The 25,556-nt window shown below is 41.5% G+C and overlaps 1 protein-coding gene across 1 annotated transcript; it reads right to left on the reverse strand.

Annotated features, from left to right (window-relative positions):
- Positions 1–1,733: 1,733 nt before the first annotated feature.
- LOC106583911 (serine/threonine-protein phosphatase 4 catalytic subunit B) lies at positions 1,734–21,084 on the reverse strand. Its single transcript, XM_014168564.2, has 9 exons — positions 20,946–21,084; positions 20,174–20,477; positions 20,026–20,077; positions 6,192–6,242; positions 5,887–5,988; positions 5,367–5,540; positions 3,641–3,767; positions 3,306–3,495; positions 1,734–3,095 (listed from the first exon to the last, which is right to left on the reverse strand). Exons 2-9 carry the CDS (start codon positions 20,281–20,283, stop codon positions 2,966–2,968), a joined length of 936 nt encoding a protein of 311 aa, XP_014024039.1. The 5' UTR covers positions 20,284–20,477; positions 20,946–21,084; the 3' UTR covers positions 1,734–2,965.
- Between the last annotated feature and the right edge of the window lie 4,472 nt (positions 21,085–25,556).

The raw sequence follows: 25,556 nt of genomic DNA on the forward strand, positions 1-25,556 counted from the left end.
CAGTAGATGGGCCAGGGTGTGCATGCACATTTCCAGATATCATCAGCAGTAATACAATCAGGCAAGGCAGAGGACAGGGAGAGCTCTGCAGTGTTGATTTATGACGTTTGAATGTGCATTAGATGGCAACAAGATCATATTGTACAGCAATTTCATCAGGTAACATGAATACAAAGAAAGGTGTGAGGTGGTTAGAATAGGATGGGAGGCCAAGGGTCCGTGTAACCAATAGAGAGTCAGATTCCCGAGTGTGGGAACAAACAGTCTGTCCCACGGTTGGGTAAACAAGCAAGTCCATAGTCAACAAAGCATGCAGGAGTCATGAGGCAAATAGTTTAAAGCACAAGAAAAAATATATAGCGACTCGGGGCTAGCCAAGATTCACTCGCCGCAACAGTGCGTGTACTGGAGGCGAGCGAAAGCTCGGGAGAGAGGGGGGAGTATGGCGGGGGTACTTGTACCAGACAGGGGGAGACAGGCCAGGGCACTGTGAACAGATCGGCAGGTGGAATCCGAGCAGCAGTGCAGCATGCAACGGGAGTAGATGTCACACCCACTTGGGAGAAGCTTTTTTCGGGAGGCAGATTCCTTGTAGAAAATCCCAGCTAGCTAGCTAACGTAGCTAGCAAGTCTCTCTCCACCGTTTTTTTTCCACGTGGAGAAGGTCGTTAGCTAGCTTTAACTTTTGTTTCGGGGAATGGTCCTTTACGACGTCCAAACAAAGTTGTCCTGCGGTTGTTGTATTTTGGATTGCAGGGAGGATATTTTCTGATGTGATCAAAGGAACAATATTGTTTCTTATTGAGGTAATTGACAAACGAGGTGTCCTGGCAGCATATCAGTTCAAAATAGATGAAACAAGGGGGTACTGTATTGTAATGACCTCTGCAAAGATGGAGAGGGCTTCAAAGGCCTCTGCATTTGGGTGGGGGAGGCTGTGAAACTCTCCTGCCATTGTTGGGCTCAAGGGCTTTGACACCTCACACCTGTGCTAATTGATCTGATCTGTCCTAGCAAGCTTGGTAGCCTTAATTTAGCATTCAGTCCTTATGAAGTGAAATATATAATTGTCATTTATTTTTCTTCTTGGCTTTAAAAGTAACTTCAGATTAAACATTACTCACTCAGTTCCAGGTTGGATGGTGTTTTCAGGTTTTTTTGTGCTTAATTTGCTGGTTGTTGGTTTGCTAGTGCATTTGCTGTATATACCTTGGTATTAAGAATATTTGGTAATTGGAATCCTTCCAGGTAATTTTGTCCAAAATTAGGTTGTAGGTTTGGATTGAAGGTTATATTGTGGGGGGGTAGAATCCTGTATATGTCCTTGCGGAAAAATTTAAGTTTATCTAAATCTTTTTGCAAAAACATGCTGAAAAATGCAGGAGGCCATCTGCTCATGATCTCACTCTCTCTCCAAAATTATTGCTCTGTGAATTTCCACATTATATATTTAAATATATAAACATATGTAGAAATATATAAAAACAGTCACGCTGGACAAGTGTGCCTGCTAAATTACTTAGACGTTATCTAAAATCACCACACTTACTAATTTCATGCCTTTCGTAATATTGCAATTAGGACTTTGGTTGGGAACAACACTCAACAGTATATCATGTCTGGATATATAATTGAAAATTAGGTCAAAAATGTTTTCTTTTTTCTCCACTCCATGCATCAACTGGCTAAATAAACAGAACTTGAACCGTCCAAACTATAGCCACTCCAACAGATTGATACAAAAAGATTTTATTTTCACAATATCAAAAGTCAACAGTGAACCCTACAGAGATTTGTGGATCAATAGGCATCAACAAGGTCCAGAAGAAAAACTGTTGTGTGTGTAGTGATCCCATTTAACCAGTTACTTTATTTTTGTTTGAGTGTAGGTGCTGTGTAGCATTGAGAACAATGTTTTGGAAAACTGAGTTAGAGAAAACACAAGCAAACAGGAAACTGAAATAGCAAACTGAAGAAAAATCATTTTTGCAGTTCATCCTTTACATAAGTTATACAAAAATCTAAGAAAAGAAAAATGTGTAAGAAATTATGCATATGGTAAATTCAACCCAGAAATGGGTTAATTTCCTATATCTGCAGATTAAAATATTCTTTCATCTCCTTTCAAGTATCCCTCCATCTGTAGGACAATGTTCACATTTTCATATGTAAAAATACTACAAGATTAGGGGGAAGGGCAAATACCAAACAACTCAATGGCGGCGAGGAGAAGAGAAGTTAAGAGGGGAGGAAGAAAAATATCTTTGATGGCCATTGTAAAGAGCTGAAATGGGCACAGATTCATTCGGACCCAAAGCAGTCACAACTAGATACTTCATGATTTTCCAACCAAGGCCTGGACAGTATCAGCAGTATGGTAATAGCGCCACCTCATCCTCTGATAGGGTAGGTGGATAGAGGGCTAGGTGGAGTTTCTGCCATATTGCTCACACTGACACAGCTCTTTCATCTCTACAGTGGGGAATCAAGAAGTGTCTACGGCAGGGGTAGGCAACCCTGGTCCTGGTGTGCGGAAGGCACTTCCTGTTTTTGATTAAACCAACCTGGAACACCAAATGTGTTGAATTTAGGCAATCACTGAACTGATCAATAAGCTTAGTAGCTCAATGTGGTGCATTGAGACAATTGTACCGTACCTGCAGCACTCCAGGAACAGGGTTGTCAACCCCTGGTATAGGGGTCAGTTTGAAACAGAACCAGAGGTTCAAGACACCAGAAACCATCCTAACATAAAGGGCGCGTTCCTCTGCCCAGGCATTGCTGACGCATGCCAGATCTTACAACCCCTGGATAGACATTTTAAGTATCAGCTAACCACATCAAGTTATAGCAATATAGCAGTCGACGACAGTCGATGAAGTGGCACGCAACCATTGGTTGATGCATGCAACGTCTGAGCAGGGGAACACGACCAAAGGCTCCATATTCCCTCCAGGGTGATAGGTCACAGGAAGTAGTCTGCCACTGGCTTTTTGGAGGGAATGCCCCTGGTTTCCTGCGGAGCGGCTTCAAATATGATGAACTCCCTCTGCAGGTGCTCATCCAGCTCCAGGATGGCTGCCACATTACCACATCTGTGTGTTACAGGGAAGGGACAGAGGGAGAAGGGGGCAGGAGAGAGAGAGATGGTTGCTATGGCGACCTAAACATTGCTATAAGCTAACAACATGCATACACAGCAGAGTTTGGCCATAAACTCAGCAGTCCAAATGCAGAATATATAGGACGGGAGAAAAAAACGAAACGACAAGCAAGCAAGAAAAAGTAGGAGACAGGACACAGACCTGTAGCAGTAGTTGGGTGCGGACCACACAGTGAGCACTGTCTCATTGAAGTGCCACTTGTAGCCCTCCATGACCAGCTGGTGGGCCCTGCAGATCATGTGGATGTCATTGGCCGCGTTGAACTGGGCGACCACGTCACTGCCAAACAGGTAGCCCGCCCCCCTCGGGCTCACACCCCACCCTGTGGTGTCTGGGAGAGAGAAACTTGAGTTGTCTCATTCCTTTTCGTTGGGGCATAAATGCTAAAATGTGTGAGACAGACTTGGTGGAATCTTCACCATCCTGCTTATAGCTACACGTTTTTGGGTTGGAAGGGTTATTTACCAGTATCTTACCTTCTGGGTCAGACCACAGCAGGTCACACATGGGGCCATCGTGAGGCACTTCCTGCTTCCTGTCGATAGTTCTGATCTGGTCCAGAGTTTGAATAGAGGGAGAAAGGCCGCCGTGCACACAGAAAATCTACACAATGAGAGAAATAGAGAGAGAATCTACATTGAACAAAAATATAAACATGTTTCATGAGCTGAAATATAAGATCCTGACATTTTTCATACGCACAAAAAGCTTATTTCTCTCAAATGTAGTGCACACATTGTTTACATCCTTTTAGTGAGCATTTCTCCTTTGCCAAGATAATCCATCCACCTGACAGGTGTGGCATATCAAGAAGCTGATTAAACAGCATGACCATTACACAGGTGCACCTTGTGCTGGGGACAATAAAAGGCCACTCTAAAATGTGCAGTTTTGTTACACACCACAATCCCACAGATGTCTCAAGTTGAGGGAGCGTGCAATTGGCATGCTGACTGCAGGAACATCCACCAGAGCTGTTGCCAGAGAATGTAATGTTAATTTCTCTACCATAAGCCGCCTCCAACATCTAGAGAATTTGGCAGTAGGTCCAACCGGCCTCACAACCGCAGACCACGTATAAGGTGTTGTGTGGTGCGCAGTTTGCAGATGTGAACGTTTTGAACAGAGTGCCCCATGGTTATGGTATGGGCAGGCATAAGCTATGGATAACAAACACAATAGCATTTTTTATCGATGGCAATTTGAACGCACAGATATGCCGTTACGAGATCCTGAGGCCCATTGTCGTGCCATTCATCCGCAGCCATCACCTCATGTTTCAGCATGATAATCCACAGCCCCATGTCGCAAGGATCTGCACACAATTCCTGGAAGATGAAAATGTCCTAGTTCTTCCATGACCTGCATACACAGACATGTCACCCATTAAGCATGGCTGCCACATTACTGGATCGACATGTAAACATGTGATGCTCTGGATCGACATGTAAAACAGCGTGTTCTAGTTCCTGCCAATATCCAGAAACTTCGCATAGCCATTGAAGAGTAGTGGGACAACATTTCACAGGCCACAATCAACAGCCTGATCAACTCTATGCGAAGGAGATGTTTCGCGCTGAATGAGGCAAATGGCGGTCACAACAGATACTGACTGGTTCTGATCCACGCCCCCAACTTATTTTTTTAAAGGTATCAGTGACCAACAGATGCACATCTGTATTCCCAGTCATGTGAAATCCATAGATTAAGGACTAATTATTTTATTTCAATTGACTGATTTTCTTATATGAACTGTGACTCAGTAAAACCTTTCAAATTGTTGCATGTTGTGTTTATATTTTTGTCCAGTATATTTAAGGCCTTACACAACCAACTCAAGAAACAGCTTTCTTTAAAAATATTCTTCTCAATAAAGCAACAAAACATGTTTGAACCGATGGGTGCGATTGCGATCCACAGTTACTTGCATTAATTACAGAGGAAAACCAGAGCTAGCAGGAAAGATATAAAGAGGGGAGATTGTCACGAGTCATGCTGTTTCAGTGAGACCTAGCTATTTAGTGAGACTAGCCATCTAACCATAACAATCTAACCTGGTCCCAGATCTATTTGTGCTGTATTATCAACTCCTATGTTCATTGTCACGTCCCTCCTTGGTATGACCATAGGAGTTGGTAAGATGGCACAAATAACAATCAGAGAGAAGCAGAGAAATGTGACTGAAGGGGCCGGGGAGCACACCTTGCCGTCGATGATGGCAGAGAGGGACAGGTAATCAAAGATCTCGGTGCAATATCTCCACACGGTGACCGAGCCGTACTTGCGGAGGCACTCGTCATAGAAGCCGTAGACCTGTGTGATCTGCCGTGACTCGTGGTTCCCTCGGATCAGAGTGATCCTGTCTGGATAGCGCACCTGTGGGGGGAGGAAGGGGTAAGTTACTTGTTAGAATGGGTCCTTCAAAGGGACCCTACTGGACAAAAAGCAAATGAGAGAGGTACTAGGTCCGACTTTGTCGCATAGAGAGCTTAGGTTAGTAGTGGGGCTACACACAAAGGGCACACTTCGCACAGTACAATGAGAAAGTATAAAAATGTCCAAACATTGCATTTCCTGAATTTACATAAGTTTAAATTGAACTAACTCCAACCCTGCATAGCATTAGAAACACTACTACAGAGGGAGTAAAAGAGGGTCTGAAGAATGAAAACATCTAGCCTCAGAATAATTGAATAGCTCTGATTTGGCTTCTCTCGAGTACCTTGAGTGCTAGGAGCAGCAGGAACGTCTCCACGCTGTAGAAGCCTCGGTCCACAAAGTCACCCATGAAGAGATAGTTTGTCTCCGGAACATCGCCCCCTACCTTGCACACACGCAATTGAAGTGTTAAATAATGACACGTCAAAAATGGCACGGTAGAATATGACATGTATGTAAATGACATGGAGTTTATGGCATTATGAAGCAAAATGGTGCATATGTTGAGTTTGGAACTGTACAGACCGCACAAAGAGGCACTGAGAAATCATACAGATGAAATGCAGACAGAAAGGAGACTTAACTTACTCTAAACAACTCCTTCAGGTCATAAAACTGTCCATGAATATCCCCACACACCTGTGATAGAAAATAAAAATTGTAGGGAATTAAAGGGAAACAATTCAGGAAGTAAAGCTGAGCAAACATGTATTCAATCCACTAATACTAAACATGTGCTTCTAACATAGAAAAATCTATATTTTTAGTATTTTGATCTTGAACAACGTTTATTAGAGGTATGGGTAGCGGCATCTTGAATTGTCATTGTAACGACTGGTGCCATTGGTAGGAGTGAGCAAATTATGAGTTTTGGCGTTGAGACAAAGTGAATGCGGCCACTGGGAGGTGCCGCGCCTCTACTGGACCTGAAAGGTTTCTCAACTTTGACAGCTCTGTCATTGAGATCAGGACAACAATATTAAGGTATGAAACTGTATACAATTCACTTTTATGTTGGTGATTATATGTACATTTGAGTATTTTTTCCAATTGATGAGTCAGTGAAATGAAATTTTGACAACAAGCCGAGTAGACAATCAGCCAAAATGAGGCAAAGTATCTAACTAGCCAGCCTACTTGATTTAGCTCGTCTTGTCTTTTTTATGTAAATATTTTCATTGATAACTACAAACTAAAATACTCCCATTGACAATTTGAAGAGCATTTGTCATTAGGTATGAGCGAGACCTAGCTAACACAAACTGGCAAATGATTAAGTTAGATATGAAGAAGTGTTGCATGGTATACCAGTACCACAGTAATGTCACGGTACCAAAACGTCATAATACTTATGATACCAACATTTTAGAATACCATAGTACCGTTTCATATGATACTATGACATTTTTCAGCCATGCTGATCTAAAGACCCCGCTGGCACCTATTATAATTTTTAAAATAAATTCTGTAAAAAAAAATGTAAGCAACAGCAACTAGTCTCTTGTTAGCACCGGTCCAATAATGTCCCCTTCACTTTCATGCGCATTTCACATATGGCAGCTGTAATCCGCCAGCCGCATCCCATTCCAGCTATCAATCACCAGCTTCTCTCCATCCGCTCTTCCTGCGCATCTATTCCTCAGTTTTTAAAATATAATTTAGCCGTGATGGCGAGGGGGGATGCAGACACTGATCAGTCTTCTGTTGTTACATTTGATACATTGGAGCAGCGTGCAGAGCGAACAAAGTTGATAGGTCTACATTCTATATAATTTCATCCCTGGTATATCCAAGAGCACAGGCCAGTCTGATAGGCTTTGCAAGTTCACTGTCACACAGCAGTGCCAGAAGAAAAACAACTTTGCGACAGTCATGCTTGCAGCTTTACAGCAAAGAAAATGAATTGCCTCCAGCTCAGAGGGTTAAAAAAATATGACTCGCATTACTGGAGCAACCTTTTATTCTTCCTGCGCAATTTCGCACGCATTTGATATAATTTCACAAACCATGTCGCTGGCTGAGCTGTTTTAAACTAATCCCGGGCCATTGTTCAGTCAAGTTACCTAGGTAGCTAACAACCTGGTAACTTGACAGTAGGTCTAGGCATATTTGATTGGCACAGGAAGAAAGGAAAAGGGTCTACTACTCATGAGATGTGCTTCAAAAGGTAGGATTCATATAGGCCTAATGGAAGACTAAACTAACAAAAATCTCTCTCTTTCTGGTGCTCCTTACATTCTGTTTGGTGCCTAACGCTTTTAAAGTTGGGAGCAGTGAGTATGTGTTTATGAGGGAGACAGAGTGTGTGAGGGAGGGAGAGTATGTGTAAGTTGATTAAGTGTTTTCCCCTTACTGCCACAATGACATGCAGACCATTATGCATGTATATTCCGTCATCCAATTCCTCCAGCCAAATCACAGGCAGGCCTTTGCAAATATGAGCAAATTAGTCATTCTATGCAGTATTCTATTATACAGTGAACAGTGTGAAGTGAAATTAAATATGTTGTATTGTGTAGAAGTGTGAATATCAGTGACAGATTGTTTTGTATAGCACATGCACATAGCGTTTAGAAAACGGGAACAAGTGTGGGGAATGGGGCGAACAGGACGCAAAGCCACTGAATTCCCCCCCCCCCGTGGTATTGCGATACTACTCGGTATTGTGATACTTGGCCTGGTATCGTTAGCAAAATGTTGGTATTGTGACAACACTAGCAAGCCAGGCAGGGATGCAGAAGAAAGGGCTGCTGCAGGATTTGCCAGTAAAATGTATGATCCCCATATACCTAACTACAGTAATCACTATTAGCTAGCTAACTACAAAGCTAGATATCAAGATAGAAATACACATTTATCTGTGATGGCAACGACTCCTAAAAATGGTAAGCCTGCTGGCTGTTGATTCCAATAATGAATGTACCTTAAGCCTGAAGCCTAATCCTGATGATGGTTAGCTATAAATGACTTTTGAAAGCTCAGGCTGGTAGTAGGCTTGGTAACTAAATCATCCTGGTCTAACTGGTTTGTGACTTTGCTACTTACAGGCATAAATTATCATATTATTTGTCTAAAAGTCTAAGCCTTTGGAGGGAGGTTCTACTAAGCTAACATATGGAATTGTTTAAAGATGGTCATACCATGGATCATTTAGATATTTGATTTTAGGGCCGCTGTAGGTATCAAAAGAATATAAAATATTGAATTGGGCTTCTACTACTACAGCCCATTGAAACGCATTGAATAACACATTGATAAATGGCAAAACAGACAGTCAAAAAATAAGTGTCTATAAGAAAGCTCAGGAAATGTGTTTTCGGAACATTTTTTACCCCTTTATTGTTGGCTATTGTTGATCGATTAGTGCTTTTTGAGGTCGGTTCAGTTACTTTTTACATTAAATGCTGTAACAGAATAAAACAAATAACAATAGACCCAGGACGGTAGTGACTACCCATTACTGCTTATTAACCATCATTTATTCACTTTACTTTAATAAAATATTTGTTTTATTTGATGAGTTTATTATTTAATTCTAAGTCATCATTTCATATAGAGCTGCTGCCTATGCGGTCTGACAAAAATCACTATTTTAGTAGTTCTTCAAAGTAAATAAGGCATAGCCTATTTTTATGACTGCTGAATACCAACTATCAATCCATTAGATCAGTGGATCCCAAACCTTTAAGTCCTTGTACCCCTTCAAACATTCAACCTCCAGCTGTGTACCCCCTCTAGCAACAGGGTCAGCACACTCTCAAATGTTTTTTTTTGCCGTCATTGTAAGCCTGCCACACACACACTATACGATACATTTTTTAAACATATGAATGAGTGTGAGTTGTCATCACAACATGACTCGGGGGAAGTGACAAAGAGCTCATAGGACCAGGGCACAAATAATAATCATATTATAATAATAATCAATAATTTTGCTCTTTATTTAGCCATCTTCACATATAAAACCTTATTTGTTCATCAAATTGTGAATAACTCAACACAGGTTAATGAGAAATGTGTGCTTGAAAGGATGCACATAACTCTGCAATGTTGGGTTGTATTGGAGACAGTCTCTGTCTTAAAATCATTTTCCACACACAGTCTGTGCCTATATTTAGTTTTCATGCTAGTGTGGGCCGAGAATCCACTCTCACATAGGTACGTGGTTGCAAAGGGCATCAGTGTCTTAACAGTGCGATTTGCCAAGGCAGGATACTCTGAGCGCAACCCTATCCAGAAATCTGCCAGTGGCTTTTGCTTAAATTCAATTTCCACAGAACCGCCTGTTGCAACTTCGATGAGGCTCTCTTGTTCAGATATCGGTAAATGGACTGGAGGCAGGGCATGAAAGGGATAACGAATCCAGTTGTTTGTGTCGTTCGTTTCGGGAAAGTACATGTGTAATTGCGCACCCAGCTCACTAAGGTGCTTTGCTATATCACATTTGACATTGTCCATAAGCTTGAGTTCATTTGCACACAAAAAATCATACAATGATGGAAAGACCTGTGTGTTGTCCTTGTTAATGCAGACAGAAAAGAGCTCCAACTTCTTAATCATAGCCTCAATTTTGTCCCGCACATTGAATATAGTTGCGAGAGTCCCTGTAATCCTAGATTTAGATCATTCAGGGGAGAAAAAACATCACCCAGATAGGCCAGTCGTGAGAGAAACTCGTCATCATGCAAGCGGTCAGACAAGTAAAAATTATGGTCAGTAAAGAAAACTTTAAGCTCGTCTCTCAATTTTAAAAAACGTGTCAATACCTTGCCCCTTGATAACCACCGCACTTCTGTATGTTGTAAAAGTGTTACATGGTCGCTGCCCATATCATTGCATAATGCAGAAAATACATGAGCGTTCAGGGGCCTTGCTTTAACAAAGTTAACCATTTTCACTGTAGTGTCCAAAACATCTTTCAAGCTGTCAGGCATTCCCTTTGCAGCAATGGCCTCTCGGTGAATGCTGCAGTGTACCCAAGTGGCATCGGGAGCAACTGCTTGCACGCACATTACCATTCCACTATGTCTCCCTGTCATGGCTTTTGTGCCATCAGTACAGATACCAACACAGCTTGAACACCAAAGTCCATTTGATGTCACAAAGCTGTCCAGAACTTTAAAAGTATCCTCTCCTGTTGTCCTGGTTTCCAGTGCTTTGCAGAAGAGGATGTCTTCCTTAATTGACCCCCAACAAACATAACGGACATACAGTTGAAGTCAGAAGTTTACATACACTTATGTTGGAGTCATTAAAACTCGTTTTTTCAACCACTCCACAAATTTCTTGTTAACAAACTATAGTTTTGGCAAGTCGGTTAGGACATCTACTTTGTGCATGACACAAGTAAGTTTTCCAACAATTGTTTCCAGACAGATCATTTCACTTATAATTCACTATATCACAATTCCAGTGGGTCAGAAGTTTACATACACTAAGTTGACTGTGCCTTTAAACAGCTTGGAAAATTCCAGAAAATAATGTCATGGCTTTAGAAGCTTCTGATAGGCTAATTAACATCATTTAAATCAATTGGAGGTGTACCTGTGGATGTATTTCAAGGCCTACCTTCAAACTCAGTGCCTCTTTGCTTGACATCATAGGAATATCAAAAGAAATCAGCCAAGACCACAGAAAAAATGTGTGGACCTCCACAAGTCTGGTTCATCCTTGGGAGCAATTTTCAAACGCCTGAAGGTACCACGTTCGTCTGTACAAACAATAGTACGCAAGTATAAACACCATGGGACCACGCAGCCGTCATACCGCTCAGGAAGGAGAGGCGTTCTGTCTCCTAGAGATGAACTTACTTTGGTGCGAAAAGTGCAAATCAATTACAGAACAACAGCAAAGGACCATGTGAAGATGCTTGAGGAAAGAGGCACAAAAGTATCTATATCCACAGTAAAACGAGTTCTATATCGACACAACCTGAAAGGCCGCTCAGCAAGGAAGAAGACACTGCTCCAAAACCGCCATTAAAAAGCCAGACTACGGTTTGCAACTGCACATGGGGACAAAGATGGTACGTTTGGAGGAATGTCCTCTGGTCTGATGAAACAAAAATATAACTGTTTGGCCATAATGACCATCGTTATGTTTGGAGGAAAAGGGGGGGGGGGGGAGGCTTGCAAGCCGAAGAATTCCATCCCAACCGTGAAGCACGGGGGTGGCAGCATCATGCTGTGGGGGTGCTTTGCTGCAGGAGGGACTGGTGCACTTCACAAAATAGATGGCATCATGAGGAGGGGAAATTTATGTGGATATATTGAAGCAACATCTCAAGACATCAGTCAGGAAGTTAAAGCTTGGTCACAAATGGGTCTTCCAAATGGACAATGACCCCAAGCACACTTCCAAAGTTGTGGCAAAATGGCTTGAGGACAACAAAGTCAAGGTATTGGAGTGGCCAGCACAAAGCCCTGACCTCATTTCTATAGAACATTTGTGGGCAGAACTGAAAAAGCGTATGCGAGCAAGAAGGACTACAAACCTGACTTAGTTACACCAGCTCTGTCAGGAGGAATGGGTCAAAATTCACCCAACTTATTGTGGGAAGCTTGTGGAAGGCTACCCAAAACGTTTGACCCAAGTTAAACAATTTAAAGGCAATGCTACCAAATACTAATTGAGTGTATGTAAACTTCTGACCCACTGGGAATGTGATGAAAGAAAATCTGAAATAAATAATTCTCTCTACTATTATTCTGACATTTCACATTCTTAACATAAAGTGGTGATCCTAACTGACGTAAGACAGGGAATTTTTATTAGGATTAAATGTCAGGAATTGTGAAAAACTGAGTTTAAATGCATTTGGCTAAGGTGTATGTAAACTTCCAACTTCAACTGTATACCAGGAGCTGTAACAGGAGCTGTGCATTGCGCGTACCCTGCCTTAGATCATGATTTTTCAGGCTCGCGAAGCAACTGCTTTTTATCCCTCTCAATCCTGTGTTCTCTCCTCTCTGTCTCAGTGTCTTGCTCCGCACAGACCAGACAAGTTTAAGCGGGTGTGCAATGGATTATGGTCATTGCAGTTAATTACCACGTTTTCTGTGCTTAACTATGTAGAATATTGGCCTGTTGGAAACTACAACTCCCTACTACATTGCACAGTTCAGGCTTGATCTGATTTCTCTCTACAGAAACTGCACATCAAGCTTACAGAAAAACAAGTCTGCCCTTCCCATAGTGGGGTCATACTAGTTTCTAGCCTAAACAGTTTGGACGCGACAGACAGAATTTGGCATATCGTCGGTACTGACTTCAGACCAGTCCCGTGTGGCTTCTGGGGGACGTAGAACAAAACAGTGAACACCATAGTGCTCCTAAGAGTCTCATCTTTCCGTTGTGGTCATACTACCGTTTGGACGCTACAGATGTTTTCATGAGGAGAGCAATTTTCGGAATGTCTCCTGTTCTGACAAACAGCGCTGCTGTATCTCTGCCACTTTCCACAGCAGATGTGGAAGACCGATAGGCGGATGCGTTAGATTGAGACGCAGCCCATACAAAAAAAAAAAACTGATATCTCTAGCTTAAACTGAAGGATTTGGATGGGAATTTGTGTATTATGTTAATTATATTGACTCACTGGTGTGTAAATAGATTTAAGGATTATGGACTATCAAATATTAAATGTTACATGTTCTCAAATGTTAGAGGGAAAACCTTTGGAGAATAAAATGTAACTGTCACCTTGCAAGCCGACTGATAACTTGTACAACTCCCTTCCATTCACGGTTCCATTTTGAATGTGCTGAAGGGTCTTCGCTACTTGGGGAGGACGAGATTGAAATGGACAAGCAGGAGGAAGTTTGAACCACCATGTGATACTGCTGCGTCTGCCAAGCTTTTTGACTGGAAGGTAACTGTCAATGATTATTGTTATGTACTATTAGGCCTACAGTGGCTTCGGAAAGTATTCAGACCCCTTGAATTTTTCCACTTGTATGAAAGTTTTTTCCCCCTCAATCTACACACAATACCCCATAATGACAAAGCAAAAACAGGTTTTTAGAAATGTTTGCTAATTTATAAAAAATTAAAAACAGAAATATTACATATACAAGTATTCAGAGCCTTTACTCAGTACTTTGTTGAAGCACATTTTGCAGCGATTACAGCCTCAAGCCTTCTTGGGTATGACGTTACAAGGTTGGCACACCTGTATTTGGGGAGTTTCTCCCATTCTTCTCTGTAGATCCTCTCAAGCTCTGTCAGGTTGGATGGGAGGCGTTGCTGCACAGCTATTTTCAGGTCTCTCCAGAGATGTTCGATCAGGTTTAAGTCTGGGCTCTGGTTGGGACAATCAAGGACATTCAAACACTTGTCCCAAAGCCAATCCTGCGTTGTCTTGGCTGTGTGCTTAGGGTCGTTGTCCTGTTGGAAGGTGAACCTTTGCCCCAGTCTGAGGTCCTGAGAGCTCTGGAGCAGATTTTCATCAAGGATCTCTCTGTACTTTGCTCTGTTCATCTTTGCCCCGATCCTGACTAGTCTCCCTGCCGCTGAAAAACAACCCCACAGCATGATTCTGCCACCACCATGCTTCACTGTAGGGATGGTGCCAGGTTTCCTCCAGAAGAATCTTGCTTCTCATGGTCTGAGAATCTTTAGGTGCCTTTTGGCAAACTCCAAGCGGGCTGACATGTGCCTTTTACTGAGGAGTGGCTTCCGTCTGGGAACTCTACCATTTAGGCATGATTGGCGGAGAGCTGCAGAGATGGTTGTGCTTCTGGAAGGTTCTCCCATCTCCACAGAGGAACTCTGGAGCTCTGTCAGAGTGACCATGAGGTTCTTGGTCACCTCCCTGATCAAGGCCCTTCTCCCCCGATTGCTCAAATTGGCCAGGTGGCCAGCTCTAGGAAGAGTCTTGGTAGTTCCAAACTTCTACCATTTAAGAGAGATGTAGGCCACTATGTCCTTTGGGACCTTCAATGCTGCAGAAATGTTTTGGTACCCTTCCCCATATCTGTGCCTCGACACAATCCTGTCTTGACAATTCCTTCGACCTCATGGCTTGGGTTTTTGCACTGTCAACTATGGGACCTTATATTCAGGTGTGTGCCTTTCCAAATCATGTCCAATCAATCGAATTTACCACAGGTGGACTCCAATCAAGTTGTAGAAACATCTCAAGGATGATCAGTGGAAACAGGATGCACCTGAGCTCAATTTCAAATCTCATAGCAAAGGGACTGAATACTTATGTAAATAAGGTATTTTTGTTTTTAATTATTTAATACATTTGCACACATTTCTGGAAACCTGTTTTCGCTTCGTCATTATGGGGTATTGTGTGTAGATTGCTGAGGATTTTTTTATATGTTTTACTCATTTTAGAATAAGGCTGTAACGTAACAAAATGTGGAAAAAGTCAAGGGTCTGAACACTTACCAAAGGCACTGTATATATAAACTAGGTCCAAGGTTATTTTTATTCTCACTCACTTGCTCTCTATGACACTGTGGTGCACGGTCAGCTCTCAGACCCATCTGAGAAGGAAGACACTATAGACATGTCACCTGTATATACAGGCAGTCAATAGTTGAACCCACGGTAAAAAAGGATAGGCAGGGGCTGGAAAGACTGGACAACATGCTGCTGAGGCAGGACTCATACATAAATATACAACACCAGTCAAAAGTTCAGACACCTTTGTTAAACAAATCAAAAAAGTGGTTACTTTTGGTTACTACATGATTCCATGTGTTATTTCATAGTTTTGATGTCTTCACTATTATTCTACAATGTAGAAAATAGTAAAAATAAAGGAAAACCCTTGAATGAGTAGGTGTCCAAACTTTTGACTGGTACTGTACATACCATACATAGGTACTATTAAAGGGACTCCTAGTCATCACCCAATAGCTCAGATTGTCACTGGTCATTTCCCCTTTCTTGCATGCTTTTAATTTGTTCCCATTTTGACTCTTCGTGTATTAGGCTATAGGCCTAAGAAGAAATTTAAGTTGTAAAAGCCAATTGTTATTATATGCCTTATTCTTATAATATTTTGTATTCCATTTCAATTTTGATGACAATATCCCTTAGATTAATGTTTTATATAATGTTATGGCTATGACAGCATGATGTAACTTGCACTTTGTTTTCAGGGTGGAATGAGATCATGTGTTCCCCTAACCTTATCCTTTCCATAAAGTTATTGTTTTATTTATATTACTTTTGTGTGTTGTTCCTTATCCAATGCAAGACTAAATGCCATTTGTAATATGTTTTGGTGCATATATGGGTTTACTATATTACGCAAATAAGAAAGTGTCTGATCAAAGAACATTCTATAAATTTCTAGAAAAATACCACCAGTCATTAAAACAGCTGTAACTCATTCACAGTAAATGGTATAACTATTCGGATTTCAGATGATCAATCCTTACAAAACAAGGAAGACTCACTATACTCTTAACTGTTTATCTTAATTAGGAAGTTGTGTAAATGGCAGTTGTTTGGGAAAAAGGTGTATAAGATGCATAACACGCAGGTGCTTTTTTTGATTGACATATCATTTCAAAAGGGCTGTTTCTCAGCTTCCAAAATATGTATCATGTTTTCATGAATGGTTTGACACCAGCAAAGTATGGCTCATTAATATACGCAGGGGTCATGATTAGGACTGTGGCGGTCACGAAATTTCGTCAGCCGGTGATTGTCAAGCAAATAACCGTCGGTCTCACAGTAATTGACCGTTAATTAACAAACACACTTAGCATCTGCTGGCTCCCACACATAGCCTACAAGCCATTTTAAAAAGTCTAATAAATCCATGCAATATAGCCTACACCTTATAAATAATACATCCATTATTTTATACAGGTCTAAAGAAGCCTGATATGAAGAAAATTGTCAATTTCAGAAGAAAATAATAGCATATTCTGAGATGTCCTTTTGTTAGGTCCTGATGTGGCTATGTCAAATGGCTGTGGGCAACAATAGTTAATTTGCTTATAATTACGTGGCATTAATTGATATTATTTTATAGTATGAAGAATACAATTGAACAAAGCTGAATAAAATATAAATATTTTCCCAAACGATTTGAGGGAGAGTGCACATGCGGCTATTCTGTGTTGAGCGGCTAACAAAGAAATAGTTACTCCTATATGTTTAATTTAGAGTTATTATTAATGTAACTTTAGTTGTTCTACAGACGTTGGGCTATATGTTTTGATTTTGTAATACATTGTAAGGCTGCATGATGAGACTAATGATGATTTGAAAAAAAGTCACTTAAAGGCATGAGGTCTACTTAGTTTTTTGCGCAGGCTGTACACACTCCAATAGTCTCATTCACAATTTGACAAGCACTAGAAAATAAATCCATGCCTTTCGCAGCCCGGAGTGCTGCATTGTGCCCTTCGCCCTGAGTGTGCTGCACAATCCGAAGCGTCTCTCACTCACATGGCTCTCCTTCACGTGATCAGGTCTTTCTCACAGGATACAAGTTAAGACGGACAAATCGGGGACACAACTGTGTGCGTCCTTATCCCATTCCGACGTGCATATTGAAGATATTGGATGAACTGTGCACATTTACTTTTTGTCAGCTAACAAGATAAGTAGGCCTAACAAACAGCAAAAGCACTAGCCTGTCAATCTACTAACCCCCATAGTACAAAAGTTGACCTATTCTATTCTGTGCGAAAAGTAAATATTCCACACAGTCTGGGACAGTTGTGGGATGCGATAGATCCCAAATTAATACAACCAACTAGCATAAAAAAAAACATTTTATGCAATGTGACGCAAAACAGATCATAACGTTTAGCTTACACTATTTCTTCACATTATAAGCTCAGAAATGAGAACATGGTAGTAGGACATAAGCGCAATTGTTCCATTAGAGGAAAACACCATTATGAAAAGTGACCGCAAATGCAATTATGCATGTAATGGTGAAAATGATTTCCCCCAAACTGTACTCCTGTTGTAAATATAAGCAATGTGCTTAACCCTCCTGTTATGTTGCAGGTCAATATGACCCATTTCCACTTTTGAGTTGTCTAAAATACTAGTTAACCTCCCCTTTTCTCCATGAAATTAAAGGACTTTTCCTCATTTAGGGCCATGAACATAACTTCAAAATTTGGATACACTGATGTGTTGTGGAATGTCTGTGTAGATTTTGTATACAAACATGATGCTGTGGGTCCTTTTGATCCAGAGGCTTTCATGTGTATAGATATTGGCACAGGTCCAAAATAAACAAGTGTCTTGGTATTTTGTTTTTACTGGTTCTGGTTGCACTTTTATAACCATGTTTGGGTGAAAAGGAGTTTCCCAAGGTTATCCTTCTCAGTGCGAGAGCAGCAGATCTCTAACACAGACACTCAAAAATTATCTCCAAAAGATTTTCAGTCAATGAAGCCTTATCACAAATTCTGGACTGTGACAGTGAAATAGAATATGAGGTTTCAGAGACAGAGGACATTTCAGAGATAGAGGACACTGCTGTTGATGATCCAGATTGTGAATTTTTCTTTGGTGAAGAGGAGAAGTCTGCTATACCATCCCCTCCATCAGATGTGAGAGAGAGCTTGCAACAACCATCATCCAGAACAGAGAGGACATGGAAGTCTAAAGATGGTAATATAGAATGGTCACTGTCACCACAACGAAGTCAAGGTAGGACTGTCAGCTTCCAATGTAATCAAAATTGTTCTAGGGCCTACACAATTTGCCCTGCCCCCCTCGCCAAGACAGTAAAACCAGCACCACTTGTGTAGAATGCAATAAATACATCTGCAGAAAGCACACGTATATTGTGTTCAACATTTAGAGAGAAAGACTGAAGGGATCATTTTGACCAAAAGGGTCAAATCACACCCAAGTGTTACTGGAAAATACAACAAAAAATGTACACTTGGGGAAACAGAAAATGCTTGCTGTGAGAAAGGAAATATGTCAAACAAATAGTTCTTAAATATTTTTAAATCAAATGTTCTTGTATTTCTTCTTTCTGAAAGGTCTGACAAGACTAAATCAAGTTTTGGCTGTTTTAACTTGATTCTTTTACTGTCTTGAGTGTGTTTAAACTGTCAGGGTCAATCTGACCCATACCACAATGAACGTAATTTATTTTCAGTAAAGCACAAGGGTTAATATTAGGAAAGTGTAATAATAAATATAGTAGGCCTAGCCTATAGAAAGCTGATGGATCCTCTTTTTATTAGCGGTCATCAACATGTTTTCTCCCGCAATTGCATAGCCTATATAAATGTTGCGCAACATGAGCTCATCGGCTCTTATGTGTTAGATTCGATTTTCGAAAACATTTGCATTGATGTCAGAGCGATTAGAGGGACAAGAGTGCTGAGTACCAGGCAGTTAGCAAGTTTGGTGGGCTACTAAATGACCAGCAGCATCAGAGATTGGAGAAGCCTAATTACCGTGACTAAACGGTCATGTGGAATTTGACTGCCGGTATGGCGGTAATGCGTTCCCCGCAAAGCCCTAGCCATGATCTCAGTAAATTCTGGAGTTTCAAAACTCTCCTACTGAGGATGCAACAATGCCAATATGGCGATTTACAATTAAGGCTGGTTTACAGTCTGTCTATCTACATGTCTGTAGACAATTGTCTTAGGGACATCATGAACATTCTATTGTCATCCGACATCGAACTTTATACTTATGAAAAAGTATTAACACAAAACAGCCTCTGCATGACAACAGCAGCCCGGTGCTCCAAATAGCATACTTTCTCTATTTTAACACCAATATATCATTCTGTTTAAAAATGAATTCAGTAAATGTCAACCTAGCAAGCCAGGCAACTAAAAGCAATTTTCTAAACAATGCTTTGGTTCGTTGTCTAGCCAGTTCAAATAATGATCAGACAACGTCTAAACTTGAGTTACTTCTTATTCATTATTACAGAAAAGTAAACCCACAACAACAATTATTTACAAGGTAATGGCGAGCTTACAGAAAATAGCTTACTGCCACAGTGTGAAGAAATAAAAGTAGGTCATTCTATCTGAGAATTTTAGAACTGCATCATCTTGTCACAGGAGGATTTGGTCTGGTTGCTGTGACAGTACGGTAACCCGACAACGGACTTTACGACAGTCGCAGAGGAGTAAACTTTTTTAATGTCTGCATAACAAGGAAACTGACAGTCGCAGTGACGGACTACAGACATTCCACCGAAGTATAAATTAAACGTTTTGACCAGCGACAGTTGTTGCATAATTGCCTACAAACATGTTATTAGACCAAGTATAAACTGGCCTTTACAGTTAGCTGGTGTTCTAAAGCCTAGCGTTTCCATTCCCCTAATGTATTCAGCCATCCAACATTACACATGTAACAAGAGGGATCAGATTGGGAAGTGCAAATAATGGCAGTCTAGGCAGATCTACGAAGTAATCAAGATGTCTTCTATTCTGAAAATACTCACTGTAACTGGAGAGTCCACCCTCTGTACGTTACTCTCCTCTACCAGAATCTCCCTGTAGCACAAACACAAGCAGACGACAGGCTTAGTGATGAAGATTTAGGTAGTATCAGAAATGTTAAAGAAATATGGCCTGTGTGTGTTTAATTACCTGGCCTTGGCGCACAGTGCTTTGACTTCATTTTCCTTGATGAGTTCACAGCGCCTAAGTTGTTCTATCTGTCTGTCCAGATCACTGATGTCCCCCATTGTCACACACATATGGAGCGAGAGGCTCACACACAATCCTCACTCTGGGGTCCGGAGGAGTCTCCTACAGAGCCTCGCAAACACAGGGTGTGTATACTTCACACACAGTCACCCTGGTCCGGGAACACACAAACACACTCTCTCTAGCTGTTCAGGCAGTTCTAGTCACAAAGAGAGAGCGGCAGATTGGTGCAATAGAGAGGGATCTATGAAAGAGTAATATATGACATGTTTTAGAGCATGGCTACATTAACACATTGTTATATGTCCGTTCTGTTCAGTCTGAGGGCTTCAAATAGTGGAAAGCCCAATAAACTAACTAGCTTATAGCTAGCTAATGTTAATAGCGAAGTTAGCGAGTTAGTTAGCATGAAGTGAGTTCAACACTAACATAACGTTAGTTAATTGGTAACGTTCGTCCAGTCGGTTGGTTGGTCCTTTCATTCAGATTGGTATTATGGGTATATTTGTGTTAATATTTAATACCCAGATAGTTATCTTCTCTACCACACACTGCGTTGTTAGCATTAGCTAACTAGTTAGCTAACAATCTCGGCCCGTTCATCAAGTAGTACGAAATGCTAACTTAGCTAAATTAGCTAATTTAGCTTGCTAGCTATCTGTTACCTATGTTTTGTAGGCGAAAATGGCGTAATCCAAGCTAAAACAAATACCTTTGAATATTGGGGAAGAAGAACTCGAAATACAGACATATAGCTGTTTTATTCCACGGTATTTCTTTTTTCACCGGTCCACATAACCACCGCCGGACGGGCTCTGTCTGCAACTTCCGCTGACGCGCATTTCGTAGTCATGAAACAGGAGGGGAATTTTCAGTTTTTAAGCAAATATTCTACATTTCTACATTTTGACATGGCTAATGCTGTCTTCTTATGCTCAAACATTATAACAAAATCAATGGGGGCCTGACTGTTTACATATCTTTTCTACAACAGCGTCATTGCGCAAAATAATATGCAGCATCATCTGGATATGTATGTAACAAAAGTTGAACATTCAACTTCTGCTACCATTTCTGTCAAGCCGTCTACGCATACAGTTTGACGCATACGTTCGATAAATCCAAGGTATGCACCCCACCAAACGCACTGCAACTGTCTCTGCAACTCAACGCTGTAAGGCAAACGCAGCGTTTCGTTTGAAATGTATCTAATTCTTACATTTACATTTACGTCATTTAGCAGACGCTCTTATCCAGAGCGACTTACAAATTGGTGCATTCACCTTATGATATTCTTGTGTACCAAAATGCAATGATGCTGTCGAAGCGTTTACAATGAAAGCGTTTTTCCCATCCTGAAAATGTCAAATAATAACAATATTCATTTACTATGCACAAATAATTGTATCCCCATTGATGTACACAAACCCTAAATTGCTAATGCTATGTATTGGCCAAAGAGAGGCTTTGAATCCATTTGCACTCCCCAGAAGGGGCAGTCCTCTCTATAAAATGAATGGAATTCTACAGTATTTCAATTGAATGTTTCAAGGAAAATATTATATGTATTGAAGTATTTTTTGTTGTTGTAGTGGGGACACTAAAATTAGTACTTTAAAAAATATATACTTTAAGGAAAATGTTTGCGATGTCCACTCCAATACCTTGACTTTGTTGTCCTTAAGCCATCCTAACTGACCTAAGACAATTTAATGGAATTGTTGCATGTTGCGTTTAAGGAAATCAGTCAATAAATAAATTAGGCCCTAATCTATGGATTCCACGACTGAGAATACAGTAGACCTCCACAAGTCTGGTTTATCCTTGGGAGCAATTTCCAAACGCCTGAAGGTACCACGTTCATCTGTACAAACAATAGTACGTATGTATAAACACCATGGGACCACGCAGCCGTCATACCGCTCAGGAAGGAGACGCGTTCTGTCTCCTAGAGATGAACTTACTTTGGTGCGAAAAGTGCAAATCAATCCCAGAACAACAGCAAAGGACCTTGAGAAAGTGCTGGAGGAAACGGGTACAAAAGTATCTATATCCACAGTAAAACGCGTCCTATATTGACATAACCTGAAAGGCCGCTCAGTAAGGAAGAAGCCACTGCTTCAAAACCGCCATTAAAAATCCAGACTACGGTTTGCAACTGCACATGGGGACAAAGATGGTACTTTTTGGAGAAATGTCCTCTGGTCTGATGAAACAAAAACTGTTTGGCCATAATGACCATCGTTATGTTTGGAGGAAAAAGAGGGAGGCTTGCAAGCTGAAGAACACCATCCAAACCGTGAAGCACAGGGGTGGCAGCATCATGTTATGGGGGTGCTTTGCTGCAGGAGGGATTGGTGCACTTCACAAAATAGATGGCTTCATGAGGGAGGACAATTATGTAGATATATTGCAGCAACATCTGAAGACATCAGTCAGGAAGTTAAAGCTTGGTCACAAATGGGTCTTCCAAATGGACAATGAACCCAAGCATACTTCCAAAGTTGTGGCAAAATGGCTTAAGGGCAACAAAGTCAAGGTATTGGAGTGGCCATCACAAAGCCCTGACCTCAAACCCATAGAAAAATTGTGGGCAGAACTGAAAAAGCATGTGCAAGTAAGGAGGCCTACAAACCTGACTCAGTTACACCAGCTCTGTTAGGAGAAATGGGCCAAAATTCACCCAACTTATTGTGGGAAGCTTGTGGAAGGCTACCCAAAACGTTTGACCCAAGTTAAACAATTTAAAGGCAAAGACTAATTGAGTATGTAAGCTTCTGACCCACTGGGAATTTGATGAAATAAATAAAAGCTGAAATAAATAATTCTCTCTACTATTATTCTGACATTTCACATTCTTAAAATAAAGTGGTGATCCTAACTGACCTAAGACAGGGAATATTTACTAGGATTAAATGTCAGGAATTGTGAAAAACTGAGTTTAAATGTATTTGGCTAAGGTGTATGTAAGCTTCTGTAACAGTATGGCTTCCGTCCCTCTTCTCGCCCCAACTTGGGCTTGAACCAGAGACCCTCTGCACACATCAACAACTGACACCCACGAAGCATCGTGCCACAAAAGCCACGGCCTTGCAGAGCAAGGGGAACAACTACTTCAGGTCTCAGAGCGAGTGACGTCACCGATTGAAACGCTATTAGCGCGCACCACCGTTAGCCATTTCACATCGGTTACACTCACCCCCCTTTTGACCTCCTCCTTTTCCGCAGCAACCAGTGATCCGGGTCAACAGCATCAATGTAACAGTATAGCTTCCGTCCCTCTCCTCGCCCCAACCTGGGCTTGAACCAGGGACCCTCTGCACACATCAACAACTGACACCCACGAAGCATCGTTACCCATCGCGCCACAAAAACCACGGCCCTTGCAGAGCATGGGGAACAACTACTTCAGGTCTCAGAGCGAGTGACGTCACCGATTGAAACGCTATTAGCGCGCACCACCGCTAACTAGCTAGCCATTTCACATCGGTTACACTTCCAACTTCAACTGTACCTTAAAGTTGCCCTCCAGTGGCCACCACCACTCCTCAAGCCACATCTGGAACTCCAAGACAGACAGACAGGCTGGAAGACACACACATGTTGCTGAGAGCATAGCAAAATAGACAAATGTAAAACAAATGTTGTCATTCATAGGTTGCACCTCTGTCACTGTGTCACGTCATGCCATTGTTTTGAACATTCTCAGTAGCTAGTAAAGTTTGTCAAAAATAGCGAGCTAGCAATGCTAACGTTAGCTAGCTAAAATCCGGTGGTTTCCACTCATTCTTAGATAGCTAGCTAACTAACATAATACTGCATCTCAAGTCAATCTGGCGATAACATAATTATGACAAAAGTCTTCCTACTAATTATTTGCCTCCTTTTGCATTCTATTTCAAGCCACTGTAATGCAATTTTGATGAAATCAATGCTCATTGACATTGCATTGTGTCACGCCTGCTCCCGCTCCTCTCTGGCGCTCGAGGGCACCAGGCTGCCCATCATTACAGCTCATCAGGCTCACTTCCCACGTCATGCCTCAGCCGGCTCATCAGGCTCCCACGCTTCAGCCGGCTCCTCAGGCTCCCACGCCTCAGCGGGATCGTCAGGCTTTCACGCCTCAGCCGGATTGTCGGGCTCCCATGCCTCAGCAGGCTCATCGGGCTCCCATGCCTCAGCCGGCTCATCGGGCTTCTACGCCTCAGCCGGCATGTCCAGCACCCATGCCTCGGCTGGCCCATCAGGCTCGCCCAGGTGGGAGTGGAGGTACTGTCACTCCTGCTCCCGCTCCTCCTCTCTGGTGCACGAGGGCACCAGGCTGCCCATCATTACGCATACCTGTCAATATCATTACTCGCATCAGTGCTCGCTGGACTCCATTACCTTGTTGATTGCCCCTCTTATATCTGTCTGTTCCTCGGTTAGATCCCTGTGTCAGCATTATTGTCGTTTTGTTTTCCCCTGTCCAGACGCTGTCTGTATTCTGTTCCTGTCCGTGTTTCATTAAATGTTCTCTCCCTGTACTTGCTTCCTGTCTCCAGCATCTATCCTCACACATTGAGTAAAATTCTTGATCAATCGGACATGCTTCTCAGATAGGGGCTTGCTTGCTACCTTAGTGATCCCCTCGAGAGTAGCTCATTTCAGTGCATCATTCATATAGCTTACTAGCTAGCTAGTTGGCTGTGCTAGAAATGACATAATCATAATCATGTTCGCTAATTGTTTCTATGCACATTCCAAATGTGAAATTACAAGACAAAAAGGACACTTACCTAATCTTGTTCCCAGAGACTTTAGCACAAATGCGTACTCCATGGGGCTCTAAAATATGAAATAAACACCTGACTGTTTTGGGTCACCGAATATCCCACTTGGATGCATTTAAGATGCATTAGTTTGTATCCATGAAGCTGCCATGTCGCCCCAGTTGATCTAGGTCTTACGCTTTGTCAAGGAGGTCCAACTGTTTTTTCCGTCTGTAAAGGCCTTACGTAAACTAATGACAACACCATCTATTTTGCTCAAGGACACAAACCGAGGAAAAAAAGAAAAGTTGATCAACTCAAGCAAACTGGCCATAATGTCAACCTGTGCATTAGAGGAAACCAAGCTTGCCAAGTAGCCTATGCTAATGTTTCGGCATAATAAAGGCTATTTCTCATAACATGCAACCGGATTTGTATGTAAAAATAACGTCTTTCTCTTTATAACGTGATCTTTCTCATAATAACTAGAGCTTTCTTGTTATAACGTTATCTTTCTCGTAATAACGAGATAATGGATTATTTCTTTATAATGAGTTATTGAATTATTTCGT

The sequence above is a fragment of the Salmo salar genome, chromosome ssa23 (assembly GCF_905237065.1).
Source record: "Salmo salar chromosome ssa23, Ssal_v3.1, whole genome shotgun sequence".
Classification (NCBI taxonomy): Eukaryota; Metazoa; Chordata; class Actinopteri; order Salmoniformes; family Salmonidae; genus Salmo; species Salmo salar.